At 42.3% G+C, this 21,723-nt stretch overlaps 1 protein-coding gene across 3 annotated transcripts in view; it reads right to left on the bottom strand.

Annotated features, from left to right (window-relative positions):
* Positions 1-3,143: 3,143 nt before the first annotated feature.
* RSBN1L (round spermatid basic protein 1 like) overlaps positions 3,144-21,723 on the bottom strand; it is a 38,017-nt gene continuing 19,437 nt past the window's right edge. For 2 of the 3 annotated variants that reach the window (XM_035127424.2, XM_060279515.1), the window contains exons 2-8: positions 16,839-16,958; positions 15,653-16,296; positions 9,136-9,273; positions 8,130-8,272; positions 5,516-5,683; positions 4,353-4,461; positions 3,144-4,249 (exon numbers count right to left, since the gene is read on the bottom strand). In XM_035127424.2, coding sequence (XP_034983315.2) covers positions 3,608-4,249; positions 4,353-4,461; positions 5,516-5,683; positions 8,130-8,272; positions 9,136-9,273; positions 15,653-16,296; positions 16,839-16,958 — 1,964 coding nt within the window. In that variant the 3' untranslated portion in view covers positions 3,144-3,607. The remainder of the gene's footprint in view (positions 4,250-4,352; positions 4,462-5,515; positions 5,684-8,129; positions 8,273-9,135; positions 9,274-15,652; positions 16,297-16,838; positions 16,959-21,723) is intronic. The other variant, XM_035127425.2, reaches the window with a different exon arrangement.

Here is a 21,723-nt window from a genome sequence, read left to right on the forward strand (position 1 = left end):
TCAAAGTGTACACCTAGAGGCATTTTTTAAAAAGAAGCTAAAAATGTTGCTTTACCGCAGTATTACACATCAGAAAATGAAATGAAGGGTTAGAACAAGTGTAAAATATAACAAACTTGCACAAAAGTTAAAAACACACAGGTCAAGTTAGAGCATTTGTTATTTTATTTTTGTTTTGATGGTGCACCAACTATATTTACCAATAGAGGTCTCTTGCTACAGTAGGCACTAAAGAAGTGTGACTGAGAGTAGTGAGTTAAGACGATAATGTATTAGTAAGAACTGGTGACTGAGTCAGGCCCTCTCCTCAGGATATACTAGCAATTATGTAGGTCTCCATCTTATGCTGTTTCATTCTATGAAAAACTTGGAAGTCTGAGAACTTGCTCTGGCAGCACAATCTTATACATGTTTACTTAGAAGTAAGCCTCACTGAGTTAATTTAGACCTATGCTCAGGCACACGTACATAGCATGGAAGCCTTAATGATTCTTACAATCATCTGTATCTGTCTTACCAGTTACCAACCTAATAGTGACATTTCTTGATGCAAGTATGAACCATGAGTTTAAAACCTCTACTTATTTCTGCCTGGAAAATGGTATAGGGCCAGATGTAGGTGAATTACATTTGTACAACATAAAAACCATCAGGTTCTGAGCCAATTTATATGTTAACATTTATGGAAGAGGACAAATCACACAAAATTGTTTTAACAGCTTAAATTGACTGGCTATTGTTAATTTGTACATTTGGATTTGTTTTTTTGGGGGGGGGGGGCGGAATCCTGCCTCCTATAATTATCTCCAGCTCCATTATTGCAAGTTATATTTATTCCAACTTGAGTCCTAAAGTAAGTTTCAATGTATACAGGATAGAATGCCAATGATAGGATGTAATAACTGGGAGAGAGTAAGTTGAGGAGACTGGAACGTGTGTCCACTCAAGATTTAGAGATTTAGGTTTCGGGAGCGAGCAGGGCTTAGAATCCATCGCATAGGGAAAGGTACTTTATACCCAATTACGCTCAGGTAGAGAGCAGCTAGCTGAAAGGAAGATACATAGGGCAACATCTCAGGTGGTAAACAAAAGTTAGTCATAGCCAATTACTGCTAAGTTTGAGGTGAACAACTTGGAGGTTTAAGAGTGCTCAGGTTTTAGAGCTTTAAAAAAGGAGGTAACATGTTCAGCCCATTAGGTAACTAACAAAAGATATCACATCCCTTTCAAAAACTTCAAAAAGATGCAGATCCCTTTCCCCACCATGTTGCACTGTGCTTTTAGGACTGTACCACTTCAGAATAAAGGTGGGAAATGCATGCTGCAGTGCCCTCCCCCATGTCAACAACCCTTTGTACCTATCAAAGTAGAATATTTGGGGAAAAGCAAAGCTGAAACATGCTTTCCTTATACTAAAAACCTTCAATAAATCCCCAATAAGGACTACATTTCAACCTGGATTGTGATGTGGCACAATCCAAAAAAAGCTGTACCATATAAGATAATAGGGAACCGTATTATACCCCAACACTTGTCCATCTAGGTCACAGCTATCTACAGACTAGCAGCAGCTTTCCAAAGGTTCAGGTAAGTCTTTCCCAGTCCTAACTGAAATGTGGGTGACTAAATTTGGGACTTCTTACATATGCAATGTATGAACCACAAGCCTTCATTCAATTTTCCTGAATGCACAAGATGAGCCCAAATTGTAGTTCATATTACGAAGATGCACTGGGGCCTCATATCTTTGCAGCATCTTGCCTTAAATTGTGTTTATGTTTTTAAAGCTGAAAGGGAAAGATGTTATGGGCTGTTAAACCTTTGCTGTAATTAAGCATTCTGCATGTTAACTCCTTTCAAAACCTATGAGGCTTAGCAGTTCCAGCAGCAGTGGCCATGCTTTCCAATGGGCTGGGCAAACTCTTCTAGCTGCATCTACCAAAGAAGCCAACTCAGTAATCCAAGAGCTAAAGAAAAAATTAAATACCCTCTATAATACAGCCCTAATGTATTATTGTACTTTAAGTACACCTATGAAGATTCTGTGTCTTACATTTAATCAATTCTTTAAAAGGTAAAGGTAAAGGGACCCCTGACCATTAGGTCCAGTCGTGACCGACTCTGGGGTTGCGGCGCTCATCTCGCATTATTGGCCGAGGGAGCCGGCGTATAGCTTCCAGGTCATGTGGCCAGCATGACAAAGCCACTTCTGGCGAACCAGAGCAGCACACAGAAATGCCGTTTACCTTCCCGCTGTAGCGGTTCCTATTTATCTACCGTACTTGCATTTTGACGTGCTTTCGAACTTGTAGGTTGGCAGGAGCTGGGACCAAGCAACGGGAGCTCACCCCGTCACAGGGATTCGAACCGCCAACCTTCTGATCAGCAAGCCCTAGGCTCAGTGGTTTAACCACAGCGCCACCTGGGTCAAGTCCAAGTTTCTGGTTGTTCTTTTGGCCTTTGTGGTTGTGGATTAAAGCATAAAAATATGCATGCAGTTTCAGCTAAAGGCTAAGAATCAAAAACTTGATTGGGTTCCCTCAAAGGTCAGGTAGGTCACACATTCTAGTCACCTTCCATCTTTGGGCTCCTATCAATACTTGTCTGCTGTTTTTCAGGTTATAATAATAATTTATTATTTATACCCCGCCCATCTGGCTGGGTTTCCCCAGCCACTCTGGGCGGCTTACAACAGAAAAATGAGATAAAATAATCTATTAAATATTAAAAGCCTCCCTAAACATAACCTTCAAAAATTATACTGTATGGTATGCCAAAACATTCTAACTGATGTTTTTGTTATGTGTGCGATTTCCCCCCCTTAGGATTCCTGACTCATCTCTCTTCATTTAGGGAACACCAGGAAATAGTGAGATCTCTGAAGTTTATCATAATTGTATTGTGAGCAAAGTACCTGTCAATGTAAGATAAGATGACAAGAGAAGTTCATTGCATGTATAACCACCACATGAACAACTCATCCAAATTCGCTTTGAAAGTGAAACTGTGCATTTTAACTTAAATGTCTAAGGTTTTTGTTTCATCATATAATAATATTCACTTTCTTGCAAAACTAAGTTTTGAAAATTAGCTCAGAAGTTTTGAGGGTTTTTTTAAGAGAGACTGAAAAATAAAACCCATCATTGTTATTATGAACCTTTATTAAGTGGCTCACATTTCAATATAAATCACACTAAAAAGATTTTTTTTTAAAAAAAAGCTATTTACACTACAGTGCTGACACGTTAAAAAGAAAAAGAAAAATTGGTATAAATAAGCTCTATGGAAAAGCCTGGAATTGTCAAAAAGAATTCTGGCTTATCTTACAAAAAATATATGTTAAATGTCAGCTCTAGTCTAAAACCTACAACTCATATTTAAAGACTTCTTTATGTTACACCTGCAGTGTTTACAGTGCATCTGGCCCTAAGTGCTTTGATACTTTCACAGTTATGGACAGGCACTGAGGAATGTTACAAAGCTACATAAACTATTTTCTGAAACAGATGCGAGGCAAGTAACAAACCTGACTCACAGAATTTAAGCATCTTTACATTATTATGTTTAAAAAGGAATTTAAAAATATATATACACACACAGAACAACTTCAACACAAAAAGTCATCTTGTTTGCCATGCAGACTTGAATATGCTGAACTGCTTTGTCTGGTATCCTCCAGGTTCACATGACCCCCCAGACCCAAGCTGTCCTGCAAGTCTTTGTCTTCAGGTTCATATTCTGACACAGTTTCAAACGTAGACCCTGTCAACTGACCATGATCCAGCTTTGCTTTAACATTCTGACATTCCATCACATTGGGTGCTACTGTCTTTTCTGGAAGATTAACAATAATTGGTTCCTCTTTATTTTGGAAAGATGCAGCAGGTTCATGTGTGCATGAAAATTCCTGTTTGACATATTTAGTTTGCAGAATGCCTGAAAATTTAGTGTCTTCAGAGGCATTTATACTTGCTGCATGGATTACACTGTCAGTTTGAAGTCCTATAGCAGAAGATGTGGGATCTGTGGGCAGGCCTGCTTCGTAGATGCTTTGATTTTCTCCCTCTGAGTGGTAGAGCTTGAGCCGAACATGCCAAGCTAAACTGCACACAGCTGAAACTGTCTTAAACTGATGCACAACATTCCTTGGAATAAAATAAATATCGTTATCATACAACTGAATTCTGGCATATCGAATGCCTTCCCTTCGTAATTGGTTAAGTTTTGCATCATCAACCCACTGGACACACTAGAAAGAAAGAAAGAAAAAAGAAAGAAAGAAAATTAATAAATGTTTTCTGGATCATGGTAATTCTCAATGAAATAATTATCAAGTCTTTCAAAACACTTACCTGTGAAAGCGGAGGTTCATGCAGATCTAGTTGCATTCGTTGAACTACATCTAAGAAATCTTCTGCATGAAAGCAAATTACATCTTTGGTTATACGAGGTTGTTGAGGCCTATAGAAAGTGGAGAAAGTGTTGCCATAAAGGTTAATATAATAAAACCAGCCAGCTGTTTGCTGCTCTTGTAAGCACAAAATAAAGCACTGAAAATATAGTTGTTTTTCAGTTTGCAGAAGTCCAATGAAAAGTAACAACAGCAACTGAAACTTATTTTTTATAAATAGTACTAACACAGCAACTTATCCTTTGTCTTCTCATGCTAATATAACAGGTGTTCAGATGTGTACTACTCTATTACAACTTCCTTGTAGAAAGCATAACCTTTTACAGGTGCCTAAAACCAAAAGGCATACTAAACGTGAACCCAATTTTGATAAAAAAATATCCCAGCTCTCTACTTTGGTTATGTGAAAGCAGTCAAATCTAAGTTAAGCAATCTGAAGAGAAATCTTAAACTTCTCTACACACTATGTTACAATCCATCACTACTGGAAAGCAGTACACATGCCAGTTTGATCACTGATAGTATAAAATATCAAAGAAAAGTATTTATTTCAAAAAGAAGTAGACACTTAATTGGGACTCACTATGATTCACTGTTCAGATACACATTTTATCATGATCTATGAAGTACAGCTTCAGATTGGGCCTAAATTTAACCTCCCATATTTAATGCTGCACATACATTGGAAATCTAGGTTATTGGTGTGGCAAAAACTATTCAAAGTTATTCAAATATTTACATTTATTTTACAAGGGATCCCTGCTCAGAGTCTTTTTCCTCCCTCTAATGTTTTCAGATTCACCCGTGGTAATGTATCTGGTCTATTTTTACACCTATTAAATTCTGCTGCACATTCTGGCACTGTTAATGACAACTGAAAGCAGTTCTCTCATAAAATTTGGGCCATGTTCACAATCTGTGAGTTATGATACAAGACTGGCCAAATATTGGTCATCACATCACATTTCAGGTACTCTTTGAGGTGTGTCACTCTTCCTAATGTGATAGTTTGGACTATTAGTTGGGACCTATCTCAGCACTGTCAAATTCATGCAGGTATTTTTCAGATGTTTATCCTGAAAAAAAACCCTGGAAAATACATACCACTCTCCACAATGCACTGCCTTTAATACTCCCACAGCTGCTGTAGTCTGTCGTTCAAACCCTTGTCCTATGTGATCTGCATGGGCTCGTGTCCTGTCTTCAAAAAGCATTTCACGAGGTTCACTAATACGAGGTAGGTACTGCAGGTTTTTTATTTCATTGGTTGTTCTGTTAAAAGGATGGGGGAAAGAAAAATTAAGAATAATTGTCCAATCCCCCCTCTTCATATAAAATTGTTACCAAGTTATTACACAAGTGAAAAAGGAATGCCCTGTAATATACAAGGTGCTGGTTTAGAATTTTTGTGCAGTGATTACAAACAAACAAACAAGCATTTCCAGACCTTTTTGTACATTTCTTGTACACAGTGCAATGTTCATTTGATATTATAATTGCATTCTACACACAAATTAGAAATGGAAATACTGCTTTTGTATGGGACTGCATTGGTCATGACCACCCTGATGGATTGTGTTTAACAAGAGGAGGACAAGGGGTGTGTAATCTTGTTCCCACGTCTAGTTCTCTGAGGCTTTTGATACCATTGACCATTGCATCCTCCTGGACTGGCTCTATGGGATGGGAATTGGGGGCAGTGTGCTACCTATGTGGCCAAGTTCAGACAGTAATAATAGAAGAGTGCTTTTCAGTCCCCGAGCAATTATGCTCTAGGCAGTACGAAACTACTGGGAGCAGTCATAAGGAAATTAGGGGAAGGTGCCATGAGTAGGATAACACTCAGTTCTAGTTCTCAATAACAATTGAATCAGGAGATACCATGGAGGACCTGGGCCAGAGCCTGGATGCAGTGGTCGGCTGGATGAGGGATAACAAGCTAAGCCTGAATCTCAGCAAGGCAGGGGCACTGAGGATGAGTGCTTTCCATGCCTGAGAAATTGGCCAATTGCATCACGTGTTCTGTAAAGACACAACTTTTTGCCTGGTCTTTCCCTGACCCATAAGTTCAGGGAATGTACCCATTGACTCTATGAATTCCTGCTTTTATAATTTCCCTACATTAAAACTATTAAGTGACTTAAAACTGTTTGAAATAAGAATAAATAAATCATAACAATCATTGATGATGAACTAGCTGCCACCCCAGCTCTCTGTGATCATTTACTTTCTCCCTCTATGGAACAAAGTGCTCTTTTTTGATCTCACAAGGGCCTAAGTACATCACTTCAGCCAGCTCTATCCAAGTCAGTCAGTAATTCTAGTACCAGAGCCAAGTAGTACAAGTACACAGTACTAGTGTCTATTCATAAAAGAAAATATAACATGTTTAGTCAAAAATGCCTGAACTTAAAGAATTAATAAGCCATTTATTACAAGTGGCAAGACACAACATAACCAGAGACGGAAAAGACCTTTCTGGCACAACAATAGACAATTAGTACAAAACAGTTTGGGAAACATCCCTCCTTAAGAAATAAACTACAAATAAACTACAGTTGACACATGGACAGATCAGGAAAGATGGCTTTATCTCAATATAGTTTAATTTCATAATATTTTCCAGAAAATGAATAATCCCCCCACCATCAGCATTTGGCTCAATCTGGTTTATCTAAATTTAAATGTAAACATAAATTATTATATTTACTTTGAAACCCCCAATTCATCAATATACAAGCATTGATGTATATGTGATGTTGACTGTTATCTGTTAACTCTGTTCTATCCTGTTTCCCCTTTGTTTTTCTTTAACCAATCAATGAACCAAGAGCTTATATACTGACCACTAAGGAATTTTTTTTGTTTGTTTGTTTCAAATAAATCATATGTCATAGATATTACTGCAAACTTATTGTGCTATTTTTGTGATGTATAAATGATATGAGAAGACTCGGTCTATTTGTATAATTTATTATTCCTATGATCCTTGATTTTTAAAAACCAACAAGAAGTTATTCAAAAAGAAGAAAAAACATGGGCTTAAACCAACCTCCTCAAAAAGAACTTAAAAATGAATGTGGTTCGTTGATCCTTTAGAAATGAATGGCTACTTAAGAAATCTTTCTAAAGGCCAGAGTGTGTGGACAACGGCGACAAAAATTAGAAGATCTTAAACATATTCCTTAAGGAACATCTTCTCCCACTCACATAAGCCTACACAAATATTAAGGCCTTCTTCTGAAGCCCTTCTTTGAGTCTAACTCTGGAGACAAGGGACTCAGCTTTACAACTGCAACTAAAGTTTGTTTTAAGTGCAATATACAATGTGACACTAGATGGTGATGGTGCGCCTTATGGAAAATTCAATGTGTGTGGTGGTGTTGTTTTTGTTTTAAAAAAGCATTTTCAGAATGTTTTTTATATGTGTGTAGATTCCACCAAGGTATTTTTTGCTTTGGCACAACCCAACTATTGCAATCTTTCGCCAAAGGAACTCTGAGCTTGATGTGGTTTTGTACCAGATAAAGGTATCATTATTTACTCAGGATTTTTAGAGCTTTGGGGATTCTGAGATTTTTTTAGCTTCAATTTTAAAAATTCTTTAATTTTTTTTAAAATTCTTTAAAAATACCTTATTACTGTTTTAACAGCTGTAAGCTGCTCAGGAAGTTTTAAACTCTATAGTATGAAATCAAAGCCAGATATTTCAACATACCTTTTCCTTTTGAAAGGTGACTTTGGCATGTCTGCCACAGGGATCATTTGTTCTCCTGGACGTACCCACATAATAGGGCCATCATCACTATCTTTACGACTCTCTAGTTTCAAACTAGAAAGTGTCCCCCATGGCAAAGTACACTAAGAAGAAACAGTTATTTAAAGGTTATTTAAAACACCACCAGTTGAAACATTTTCATTAACTCACAACATGAAAACTCTGCATATCTTATTCTACTGCAAAACAGGGGCAATTTCATCAATGTAGAGCACGCATCCCCAAACTGCAGCCCTCCAGATGTTTTGGCCTACAACTCCCATGATCCCTAGCTAATAGGACCAGTGATCAGGGATGATGGGAATTGTAGTCCAAACATCTGGAGGGCCAAAGTTTGGGGATGCCCGATGTAGAGGATCACAATTTTACTTGTGTATTTATTTTCAATTCAAAATAATGTATACCTCAAAGAAAATTTTATATCTATATATAAATTGCATTGTAGCACACTGTATTCTTCAACCTAAGAATCTGAGTGCTTTCAGTGCTCCTTGAAAATTTCATCAGGACTGCAGCTTTCATAAGAAATTAATAGCCTCAGTTATGAAGAACTTGAATTGGCCTTCAAATATGAATGTAGAATACAAATGGAAAAATCAATACATTTAATTGTTGCCTTATACCTATTTGCCAGTTTTGGAAGTGACTTTCTAAAACAGTGATTCTTAACCTTTTTGGGATCCTGGACCCTGAAAGCTATTGATTGCCTCCACAGAAAAATGCACATAAACACAAAATATTGCATACTACTGTATTTATTTTCTTGCATTGCATTGTATTGTATTTTATTTTTGCATGCAAGAATCCCTGTACTAAAGAGTTGCAGATTTTGGATCTAATCTCTTCACCATATTGTAAGTGTGATTATGTTTATCATAATAAACAAAGTTTTAAGATTTAACAAAACTATGCAAAAGTTACTTCCCCGATTCCCTTTCCTTCTTACTTTTAAGAAAGGTGAATCTTCCAGCATATCTAGGAATTCTGGAAAATAGTCCCCCACTTCCTCATCCACTGCTCCAACCAAGCTGATTTGTCTCATTGGGCCAGCTCTGTATGTACCATGGGAATATGTTCTTTTTACCTAAAAGAAAGTCATATATAGTAAACAAGGGTCAGTTTTAGACATAGAATAAATTACAAAACAATTTGCATTTACACAAATATACAAAATATTTTCTAACACAGAAGTACAAATTTAAAAAAATTCATAGTACCGTAAAAGGAGATCTGAAATTATGACCAGGCTAAAAGGTGGCGAGTACAATGCTAGTTTAGCATTTCAACAGAAATAAAAAGATCATACTCAACATGAAATGCAAAAAACCCACAAATGGTAAAAAAATAATAAAACAATGCAAGTTAAACAAAAGATAGCAAATAAGAAAAGGTGGCTGCATTTAAAAAAAATGTTTGTTTATATGTATTTTAATGACTTAGTTAATTAATATTTTAATATTTTGGTATTAAAATGTTGCAACCCAACTGAAAGAGATAATTAAAAATATCTGACTTTAATTTCTCTCTTCAGGAACAAACATAATAGAAGCAGAGGAGGAGAATATGTATTTCATGTTACCAGGCACAATTGTTTACAATAAAAGCAAGAGAATTACTATTTATGCTATAAAATACATTGCCTTGTTTGAATAGCTAACAAATATATTCTGCTGGGTAAAATATCAATAAATTTAATTACAAGGCTGGAGCAAGGGATTAAGAAAATGATGTTTACTGAACCAACACTAATATGCATAGCAGATTATTTACTAGCCAGTACGTTCACTTCTCCTGTACTGTCTAATGCAAACCCTAGGATCTTATACATTTGCCTTCCTATGCACTGATACAAAAATAATGGAGAAGGCAGCACTTTTCATTAAATGGTAATGTATTCAAAGTATCTAGGCAGCAGTGTCTGCTTTCTGTTCTTTTAAAATGAGTCCACATCTAATTTCTAGATGCCTAATTTTTTATAACCTTATGCCTATGACAATTTTAAATATGCATATATCTACCCCCCCCCTCTCTTGGACATGCCCTCCCTACAACCATCTGTTCTCCTCCGACACAAATGCAGTGACTTCTTGACCAGCAATCAGCCTGTCTAAATGTCAGCAACGCAACAAAATGCTACTCTTAAATGTACTCTCAAACATGACTGTCAAGTAAACTTGTTTCCTCCACAGAAACTCCAACAGGCAGTTTTTGTTTAATAATCCATCAGCTAAAACTGTTAAGAGTTTAGACATAGATGATTTAGACGATTTAGCTTGCCATTAAGAAATTTAAAGTTTCCTAGGACTTACTGTCTACATACAACTAGTTACGGCAACATACTGTAGTCAGATTTAAATTAAACATGCAGCACTGAAAGATAAGCACTCAGGCTGGAAAAAGGCACTTCCAGCTAATGTTTTGTAGCAAGATGTTTTAAAATTTTGTCAAAGGAATGGATAGCATAAAAATGAAGACTGAAAATGCCATCTTGCAGTGTTAGAAACTAATTGCCAAATGGCACCTTAAACCTAGGTTGTGGTTGTCAGGAGAGACTGTCTAGGCACCTTCCCCCCCCCCCAATGGGAACTTATTATATTGTATTTATTATTATTTTCATTCCATTTCTGTACCGCTTTATTTTCAAAAAAATCAAGGTGGCTTACAACACATTAAAACATAAAACAATCTAAAATAAAACAAATTCAAGGTTTAAGGAAATTAGTTCAGATCCTTCTTCCAAATACATTTTGCTTTCCCCATATTTATTTACCTACTTAATTTATATAGCTGCACCATAGCAGAAGTATTCTAGGAAATCAGTGTGGTAGTTGGTAGTTGCTGTGGGAATGAGCTCATACATGCTTTGATATGTGCCATGGAATAGATGAAAACTTTTTAATTAAGAAGACTATACAAGTTGTTGTTGTTGTTATTGTTTTAGGCCTGTCAGCATGCTTCCAAAATGGAAATTTATCTGCATCCAATTATAGTACAGTTCAAAAGGGGAAACTGCAAAGAGAACTAAAAAAACCAAGAAAACACAGCTATACCTAGTGAAGCACATGGAGCATTTGAATCATAGAAGAATGCTGCCCATTTTCTGGTACCAAGAAATTCAAATTAAACAATAAAATATTTGTCTGTCAAGGATTTTTGTGTGTGCAAACAGAAAGGGTTGGATCCCCAGATTCCCCACATATTCTGTGACATTTCACTAGTGCCAGATGGAAGGGATAAGTCTATTTTTACGATTCCTTCTTCCCTCTTCAACCCAAGAAAAATCTGCTTTGAAGAGTTGGGGTACTCTGGAGGAGCACAAGAGGTGGTGCAGGAACTATGCTCTCAGAACTTGGGTACAATTACGTTTTCTGGCCAAATCTTACTCTTAAAAGTATCATAATATAAGGGAAGACAAGCACTATCCTTGTCTCTGGAATTTTAGTACATCAAGAGCTTTTAATGTTGCTGAATGCAGGCATTTTGTCCAGCTATCTAAAGAGAACAGAATAGCCAGACATGGCTATGACTTAACTGTTCTATTTTTAATCATTATATGAGTCATGAATCTACTGTTTACCTTCAACGAGGAATAAACTGACTTGCTTTTTAAATAACTGCTCAACAGTGGTTCACTCTTATAATATTTACCCAATAAGAATCTCCTTGATCCTTTCACCAACTGTGAAGGAAAATATAATATCCATAAAGTAATAAGAATGAAGATGTCACAAATTGCAACATTTTTTTACCTTCATGTTGAGAGGCTATGCCATTCAGTTTTGCATTTCTGCCAAATAGTGCTCAAAGCAGCTTAATAAATTCCTGAACACATAGAACCATTGGAAAGCCCAAAATAAAATCAATAAAAGCTACAATTAAAACAATTTGACAGCCTGTAAATCAACAGATCAAGGACAACCGACAAACACAGTGAAGCAATTTACACACTATAATGAATTATGATTAAACTAAATCAACCATAACATTTACATAAGAATTGAGAAGAGGCTAGTATACATTCATACCCTTCTAAGGAATAATGTTTTTAGTTAATAACATTTACAGTATATCAGATCTAGGCCAGACCTGAAGGTGGCATGTATATATACTATAGGAACACGGTTTGGTCCCAAGTTTGATTCAAGAGCAACTGTGAGACTGACAAACAACATACAGTATAAAGGACCTCCTTATCAACAAGGGAATACTTACTTCATAAAAACAATTCAGTTATGGCCTATTCTGCCTATCAGGAAAGGTATAATTACAAATAGTCTGTTCAAGATAGATTAACAGATCATTTGCATATGACAATATCATAAAACTGATCTGTCAGTTTTGATCTGTGTTCTGTTTTATTATGTGTTTTGTTATATTACCCCGTTACTGGCTGCAACATTAATCCATCGTTTGATTTACGATATTTTCAAGAGATATTGTACTTAAGCAATTCAAAGAGAATCTTCAACCAAAAACTTCCCTGAATATACAACACAAACAAGTTCTCTCTTTTCAGTGACCCCATTTGCCCATTATATAATTAAGCTATGGCCAGAAAAATCCATGGCATACTGTGAATGGGTGGTGTACTAGGGCATGCAAGCTGTAGAGCTGGGAAGAAACAAGCCACATCACTGATTTAGTATTATCCTAAACCTAGTACTTCTAACTTGTTTCTCCCAACCAAACCATTAGCAATAAGCCAATACCCAAAGACTGAAGAAACACAATCCATGGGCATTGGTTCTCGTGTAAAAGTAAGCCAGCACTGTGGTTGCTTTCTTCCTGGCTCAGCAAAGGAAGAAACAGGCCAGGAGCATTTTAGCAGCACATAGTAGCGCACTGCTTGTTCACAGCAGGAGGAAGGGGTGGAGGTGGAGGAAGGGGAGTACAGTGGGGGTGGTCCACCCTGGGTGTCACCACTGAGGGTGACAAAATGCTGGACAGCACTAACCGTGGGGCCTGCAGTGCGCCCGAGCCCCGCGTCTCTCCTGGGAGTGATGCGGTGGCTTGGGCACCCGCAGGCTCCACGCTGCCCCAAATGTTCTGCCCACTGCCTCCCCCTCAGCTGTAGGGCGGCTGAGTGGGTGGAGGCAGGCAAACTCTTCGGAGGCCTAGCTCGCCCCACCCCACGTCCGATCAGCTTGCTCCACCACTGGCCATGGGGCTTTCCCCCATCCCTCTCCATCGGTGGGGAAGCGTGTGACTGTGCCGCTGCCCCCTGAACCCACTCAGACTCAGGCATCACTCTTAAAGCCACCGCCGGGAGGCAGAGGCAAGTGAGAGGGAAAAGCGAGCTGTCCCGCCAGCACTTGGGAGCTGTGCGGAGCCACTTCTCTCTTCACTGACATGCACTCTGTATCTCTTAAGCACCTACACTCAGGTATTCATGGGTTTCTTTTCTTGAGTTATGGGCTGTGTTTTTGAAGCTGCGAATAAATTAACAGGGTGACTCTCCCCCCCCCCCTCTTTGTCCCCTTCCACCTTTCCACATCTCGCTGCTTAACTGTTTCCTGCCTCACTTTAAATCCTTTCTTCGTGGAAAGACACCTTTGGGAAGTGATTTTGCCCTTTTGGCTCCTTTCTCCTAGAATTATAGTATTGTAGAGTTGGAAGGGACCCTGTTGAGGATCATCTAGTCCAACCCTCTGCAATGCAGGAATATGCAGCTGTCCCATCCTTTTTACATTTGCTCAGCCCTCATTTGCCCTCCTCCTGCTATGTAAATTTACATATCTCCTTCCCTCCCCCCCTCTCACACACACAGTTGCCTCAGATACTAGCCCTACTCAGAGTAGACGCACTGAAATGGATTAAAAATTCCAAACATTAATTTCAAAGTAGGATTTAGTTGGGCATCTTACCCAAAAAGATCTGCACAAACCAGTTTATCTGAGTGCATTATTCTCAGGGTGGATTTATAACTGCTTAATTGCCTTCCCAGGCCTTCCCACACCTGTGGTAAGCCCAATTGGGCTTTCCCGCGCCTGCAGCGAGCTGTGAAAAGGCCCAACAGGGCTCGCTGCAGGCATGGGGGGGGGACCTATGACACCACTAAAATCCACTATACTTGAGCACTGTACCTATGGCTGTTCACAGAAGCAGCATGCAGGTATGAGAGATTACATCCTCCCTTATTGTTCCTGCTTTGCACTGTTCTTGGGTGCTTTTGCTAGGCAGGAATAGGTGCTTGAGCTCTGTGGCTGAAGCAAGAGAAACAAAGAACATGATGAGGCATTAAGTAAAGCAAAGAAGAGGTGGAGTCTGAGGTGACAGGAACTGAGTTCCTTCCCACCCCTTGGGAAAGGGGGTGGAGAGGGAAGGGACCGACAATCGGAGGGGAGGACTGTGGCAAATTGACAGGGCTCCCGCATGAGAAACAGCAAAAGGGCCCCAAACTCAGTGACCGCCCCGGGCAGCAAAAGCCTCAGCTACAACACTGACTAAGTATCTTATTTTTTCCTTCTTTTCATAATTTCGATTTTTTTGGGGGGGGGGTGACAAAAAAGTTTCCACACTGGGTACCACCTGACCTTGCTACACCACTGGTTCACATTAAACCAGTGTTTATTAACACTACATGCTAACCAGGTCTTTGTCTTCTCACAGCTGATGACTGGAAATGCACAGAACACTAACAGTTGAAGGAGTTGAGTAGCATTTCATTTTCTGAAGTTCACAAAGCTCAATGCTGAAAAATCAGAAGCTATGGAGTTGTTATGACACCAATTCATATTAATGTTGGGGTATTATGGCATTTTCAGGGGTGGAGCAGGATATAAATAATGCATAACAAATTGACTTGCTTTAAATATGCATTAGATTGGACTGCCAGCCTCTCTGGATCCAAAGGGTCCAGGTCATGCTACTCAATTGCATGCTAAGGAAAAGTTCAGAAAATATTCCTAAGATCTTGTAGAAAAATCAGTTTTTTAAAAATAAAAATGGATGTCCAATAAGTTTTTGAGGGTGCAGGAGTAAAAACTACCCACACCCAGAAGTATATCTGCTGTGTTTCTCCATTAGTCAGCTATGTTTCTTCTGAGATTGGGTCATTCTGCTCTCATTAAATTATTCCATCACACTCAATGCCACTGAAACAGAAGAACTCTCCCATACCCCACCCACAGGCTGATTGGAAGGAACTACACCACAATCAACAAATTATGCAGCGATGCTGCAGGCAACCTTTTCGGTGAGTAGGTACCTCATACTCACACAAGTCTTTAATTATTCAATTTATCAAACATATTAGCCTGTCCAACTACAGAATTTGGGAATTATTATTGTACATACATACATAATGGAGAATACTTTCTGTACCTGCATTGCATACCGGGGGGGGGGGATCTGACTGTATTTTCCTTAGTCAACTCAATCTTCTCCTGCCAACAGATTTCATTTATACAAAAGAAATTAATCACAGTATGAAATAGTTTTTAGAAAGTGAAAAAACCTCTTACCTGAGCATGAAAATTTGACATAGTCGTTGTCTCTATATCTTTCTTTCCCAAAATCTCCATTTTCACTGGCGAATTGGGAAAATTAAATGAAAAGTAGTCTAAAAAGTCAGGTAAGTAAGTAGCTGCCCCATGAACAATTCCCATTACATAGTAAGCTGCACAGTTTTCATTTTCACCAAAAACCAGACCCACAAATTCTTCTGCAAATCTCTCCATCTCCACAGGAGACAAGTGGGAGAGTTCATTACTGTAGGCATGGATAACTGAAGCACCTCCATTAGGCTGGTGCTCAATATGAATGAATTGTTTGAACTCCAACATGTCCAACCTTTTGAGTTTATTCTGAACCCGTGGCTCCTTTAACGAGACAAATGGAAACTCACTGTTCTCTGATATCTTGTACTCAGAGTCCTTCTTGGGATCCATATTTTTTCCATTGAAATCCTTAAGATGATTTTTGATTATGCCTTTGGCATCTTGATCCTCAGTGTCACAAAATAATCCCGAGCAGATGGTCTGAATAGATTTACTGTACATTTTTGGGCGCTTCCTCTTTTCACACTCTTTATGCTTCTTTTTCTTTTTCTTCTTTACTTTTTTAATCTGTAGATCTTCTGCATTGCTTTTTGGTTTCTCCTTTATACCTATTAAAAAAAGAAATATTTTCATTTTTGTATGTCTAAAAAGACATGCCAAGATGATGAAAAACTGATTTACATGCACAGTGAAGTGATATGCCAAGTGAGCTTACATATCACAAACAATATTTTATTTACTTATTATCCCATCTTTTCTTCAAGGAGCTTAAGGTGGTGTGCATCATTTTCGGCACCAGAAGGTTGGGGCAAGCTGGCATGCAGAGTATATCAGAATGCAACTCTCATGTAAATGGGGAGTTGCCTATAGCAGTGGTCCTCAACCCCCGGGCCACGGACCGGTAGCGGTCCGTGGATCAATTGGTACCGGGCCGCCTAAGGATCATTAAATACAATTAAATTAAAATTATTAAATCAAAACAATCTAAATAAAATATAAACAATAAACGTCCCCCCCTCAGTGGGCCGCAGTAAAATTATCAAACATTGACTGGTCCGCGGCGATAAAAAGGTTGGGGAGCACTGGCCTATAGTACAATTTTCTAGGAAAGAAGGCAGCTGCTGTACAATATACATTTGTGTGTGCTTACCTTTCTGAAATAATTTCATCTCTCCATTCTCTTTCTTAATTTCAGACATTAACCTGTGTTTCTTCTTTTCTTTCTGCTTTTCCTTATCCCTTTCTGCAATTTTGTCTCTGATGATTTGATCTAAAAAGGAAACAATTCATATTTAACCTGAACTTTACAAAGAAAAATTACCACAATTATATTTTGTATATTAAGTAAATATTCTACAGAGTTCTAAGGCTAAATGGACTCTCAGATATTGAGAAGAGACACTTTATACATACAGTAAGTGTTTTGGGGCCTATGTAAAAAATTGAAGCCAGCAAGTATATTCTACATCTTCCATATGACCAAAACTCCTGAATTGAATCTGAGCCACAGTTATAACAGCCTAATAGATCAGATTTCAAAAAACAAAGAGAAGCCCAAGCCCCCAGAAAACAACTTAACATTTTAGGACATATGAGGTGATGAAACAGGAAGATTTCAGTTCTGCTAAATCAGGTGTGCTCCCATGCATTGTTATTTTGTATATTATATCCAACCCTTTATCCCAAAACTACTAGTGTAAATAAATAAAAACATCTTCAAAACAGTGTTTGAAATTAGCCAGACGGAAGCCGCATTTTGCAACTATCGGCCACTTGCAACCATGTGAATGCCTGAGTGCCAGAATGGCACTTGACATCGCCACCATCTGGAGGTGCATGCCGGGGATCACTGGATCTTGACTGTTTTCACACACTAATACAGTGGTACCTCTACTTACAAATTTAATGCGTTCCAAACGAACATTTGTAAGTAGAAAAAATTTGTAAGTCGAATCCCATAGGAATGCATTGGGAGAAAAAATTCGTAAGTAGAAAAAAATCCTATCTAAACCGCATCCAAGATGGCAGACGGAGCTCCATTCGTAAGTAGAAACATTCGTAAGTAGAGTTATTCATAAGCAGAGGTACCACTGTACCACATTCTGTAGAATTCTCTCTTGTTATATTTTATCTGCACAATTGGAATGAATTTCAGGAACCAAAATGCTTTTTCTGTGCAGCCTGAGCAGAAGCAGTGAACAATGTCATAGTTAATTGTTGTAGCTTTTCTTCACCTACCCCACCCCACTGCTCTGCTCACAGTTGTGAATAATATTATTATGCTATGAACGGTCCATGTCACCATTAAGAAAAAGAGGTAGAAATAGATACGAGAACTGTCCCTGGATCAAGTGACTTTTTTTCTTTAAGTTCTCAAAGTTCTTAACTGACCTCAAGGTTGTCATCTGAACTAGCCAGATTAACTGATGAACACAGTCAGTCCCTCACTAGAGCCCTCTTGCCCAGAAATGGCAACTAGACATTCTGTTTTGGTGACTATAATGTTGGTTTAAGGAGCCATTTGATGCCTAACTTATGTATCTTGAGTTTCTAACACTGCTTCAAAACTATTCCAATACAAATGCTTTAATGATGATTTGTATGTTTTTATCTTACCCAATTACAGACATGGCCAAAATTGTGGAAACCTTTTGGAAGATACGTATTTCTGAAGTTTGATGGCTTATAACAAGTCATTTTTAGAATAATGGCATAAAATTATATATCACTAGAAAGAATATAATGCAACAAACTGGGTTTAATTATCTTTATTCTATCAAAAGTTATACACAAACTAGTGGATTTTAGCCCGTTTAAAAACGGGCGCTAGAGGAAGCGGCCTGCCGGGACTGGCTTGGCGGTGGCGGGTCTTCCCGCCACCACCAAGCCAGTTCGCAGCGGGGGCTTTTCGCCGTTTGCCTTCCCCTGAGGGGGAGGCAAACGGCGAAAAACCCCGCCGCGCCGCAATTCGGCTCCGGGACTGGCTTGGCGGTGGCGGGTCTTCCCGCCACCGCCAAGCCAGTCCGCAGCGGGGGCTTTTCGCCGTTTGCCTTCCCCTGGCGGAGGCAAACGGCGAAAAACCCCGCCGCGCCGCAATTCGGCTCCGGGACTGGCTTGGCGGTGGCGGGATGTTCCCGCCACCGCCAAGCCAGTCCGCAGCGGGGGCTTTTCGCCGTTTGCCTTCCCCTGGGGGAGGCAAACGGCGAAAAACCCCGCCGCGCCGCAATTCGGCTCCGGGACTGGCTTGGCGGTGGCGGGTCTTCCCGCCACCGCCAAGCCAGTCCGCAGCGGGGGCTTTTCGCCGTTTGCCTTCCCCTGGGGGAGGCAAACGGCGAAAAACCTTGCCGCGCCGCAATTCGGCTCCGGGACTGGCTTGGCGGTGGCGGGTCTTCCCGCCACCGCCAAGCCAGTCCGCAGCGGGGGCTTTTCGCCGTTTGCCTTCCCCTGGGGGAGGCAAACGGCGAAAAACCCCGCCGCGCCGCAATTCGGCTCCGGGACTGGCTTGGCGGTGGCGGGATGTTCCCGCCACCGCCAAGCCAGTCCGCAGCGGGGGCTTTTCGCCGTTTGCCTTCCCCTGGGGGAGGCAAACGGCGAAAAACCCCGCCGCGCCGCAATTCGGCTCCGGGACTGGCTTGGCGGTGGCGGGTCTTCCCGCCACCGCCAAGCCAGTCCGCAGCGGGGGCTTTTCGCCGTTTGCCTTCCCTCGAGGAGGAGGCAAACGGCGAAAAACCCCGCCGCGCCGCAATTCGGCTCCGGGACTGGCTTGGCGGCGGCGGGAAAAAGGGGAGGAATTCCTCCCCTTCTTCCCGCCGCTGCCAAGCCAAAGCGGGCCTCCCTCCGCGCCCGCTGCCGCTTCGGCTTCCTCGGGTTCCCCGAGGAAGCGCCGTCCCATGCCGGAGGTGTGCGGCAAGGCTGCCGGGGGGGGAGCGCTTCTCTCCCCCGCCGCCTCACCGCGCACCTCCAGCATGAGACTGGGCTTCGGAGCGGCGGTTGGCGGAGCGGCAGTTGGCTGTTCCCTGTGTCCCGAGAGCACGGGTCCAATCCCTGTGTCCCTGGTTGTCCCTCCGTCCAATCCCTGTGTCTCTGGGGGACATGCGCAGTACCCCAGGGACACACGGGACATCTGGACGCAGGGACAACATGGACATTATTATCCTATATAATAATGTCCAAGATGTCCCTGCGTCCAAGCTGTCCCGTGTGTCCCTGGGTCACTGCGCATGTGCCCCAGGGATACAGGGATTGGACAGCAGAGACTGCGCGCGCGCGCACTCTCCCCCCACTCTGCCTCCTCCAACCGCCGCTCCCGCCGGACACCGCCTCACTGCAGGGCACGTCAGGAAAGCGAGGGTGGAGGCCGGCGAAGGCCTCCTCACAACCCTCCCTGGCCGTGAGGAGCGGCGGTTGGAGGAGGCGGGGGGGAGAGTGCGCGCGTCCTTCCTGTCGGCGGCTGCGGGAGAGAAACTGAGGAGGAGAAAGCAGCGCTTTCTCCTCCTCCGTTCCTGTCCCCCTGCCGCCGACAGCAAGGACAGGTCCCAGGGTTCGGAGAAGCGCTGCGCAAGCGCTTCTCCGAACCCTGGGATGTCTGCTTCCTGTCGGCGGCTGCGGGAGAGGAACGGAGGAGGAGAAAGCAGCGCTTTCTCCTCCTCCGTTCCTGTCCCCTGCCGCCGACAGCAAGGACAGGTCCCAGGGTTCGGAGAAGCGCTGCGCAAGCGCTTCTCCGAACCCTGGGATGTCTGCTTCCTGTCGGCGGCTGCGGGAGAGGAACGGAGGAGGAGAAAGCAGCGCTTTCTCCTCCTCCGTTCCTGTCCCCCTGCCGCCGACAGCAAGGACAGGTCCCAGGGTTCGGAGAAGCGCTGCGCAAGCGCTTCTCCGAACCCTGGGATGTCTGCTTCCTGTCGGCGGCTGCGGGAGAGAAACGGAGGAGGAGAAAGCAGCGCTTTCTCCTCCTCCGTTCCTGTCCCCCTGCCGCCGACAGCAAGGACAGGTCCCAGGGTTCGGAGAAGCGCTGCGCAAGCGCTTCTCCGAACCCTGGGATGTCTGCTTCCTGTCGGCGGCTGCGGGAGAGGAACGGAGGAGGAGAAAGCAGCGCTTTCTCCTCCTCCGTTCCTGTCCCCTGCCGCCGACAGCAAGGACAGGTCCCAGGGTTCGGAGAAGCGCTGCGCAAGCGCTTCTCCGAACCCTGGGATGTCTGCTTCCTGTCGGCGGCTGCGGGAGAGAAACGGAGGAGGAGAAAGCAGCGCTTTCTCCTCCTCCGTTCCTGTCCCCCTGCCGCCGACAGCAAGGACAGGTCCCAGGGTTCGGAGAAGCGCTGCGCAAGCGCTTCTCCGAACCCTGGGATGTCTGCTTCCTGTCGGCGGCTGCGGGAGAGGAACGGAGGAGGAGAAAGCAGCGCTTTCTCCTCCTCCGTTCCTGTCCCCTGCCGCCGACAGCAAGGACAGGTCCCAGGGTTCGGAGAAGCGCTGCGCAAGCGCTTCTCCGAACCCTGGGATGTCTGCTTCCTGTCGGCGGCTGCGGGAGAGAAACGGAGGAGGAGAAAGCAGCGCTTTCTCCTCCTCCGTTCCTGTCCCCCTGCCGCCGACAGCAAGGACAGGTCCCAGGGTTCGGAGAAGCGCTGCGCAAGCGCTTCTCCGAACCCTGGGATGTCTGCTTCCTGTCGGCGGCTGCGGGAGAGGAACGGAGGAGGAGAAAGCAGCGCTTTCTCCTCCTCCGTTCCTGTCCCCCTGCCGCCGACAGCAAGGACAGGTCCCAGGGTTCGGAGAAGCGCTGCGCAAGCGCTTCTCCGAACCCTGGGATGTCTGCTTCCTGTCGGCGGCTGCGGGAGAGAAACGGAGGAGGAGAAAGCAGCGCTTTCTCCTCCTCCGTTCCTGTCCCCCTGCCGTCGACAGCAAGGACAGGTCCCAGGGTTCGGAGAAGCGCTGCGCAAGCGCTTCTCCGAACCCTGGGATGTCTGCTTCCTGTCGGCGGCTGCGGGAGAGGAACGGAGCAGGAGAAAGCAGCGCTTTCTCCTCCTCCGTTCCTGTCCCCCTGCCATC

The sequence above is a fragment of the Zootoca vivipara genome, chromosome 10 (assembly GCF_963506605.1).
Source record: "Zootoca vivipara chromosome 10, rZooViv1.1, whole genome shotgun sequence".
Classification (NCBI taxonomy): Eukaryota; Metazoa; Chordata; class Lepidosauria; order Squamata; family Lacertidae; genus Zootoca; species Zootoca vivipara.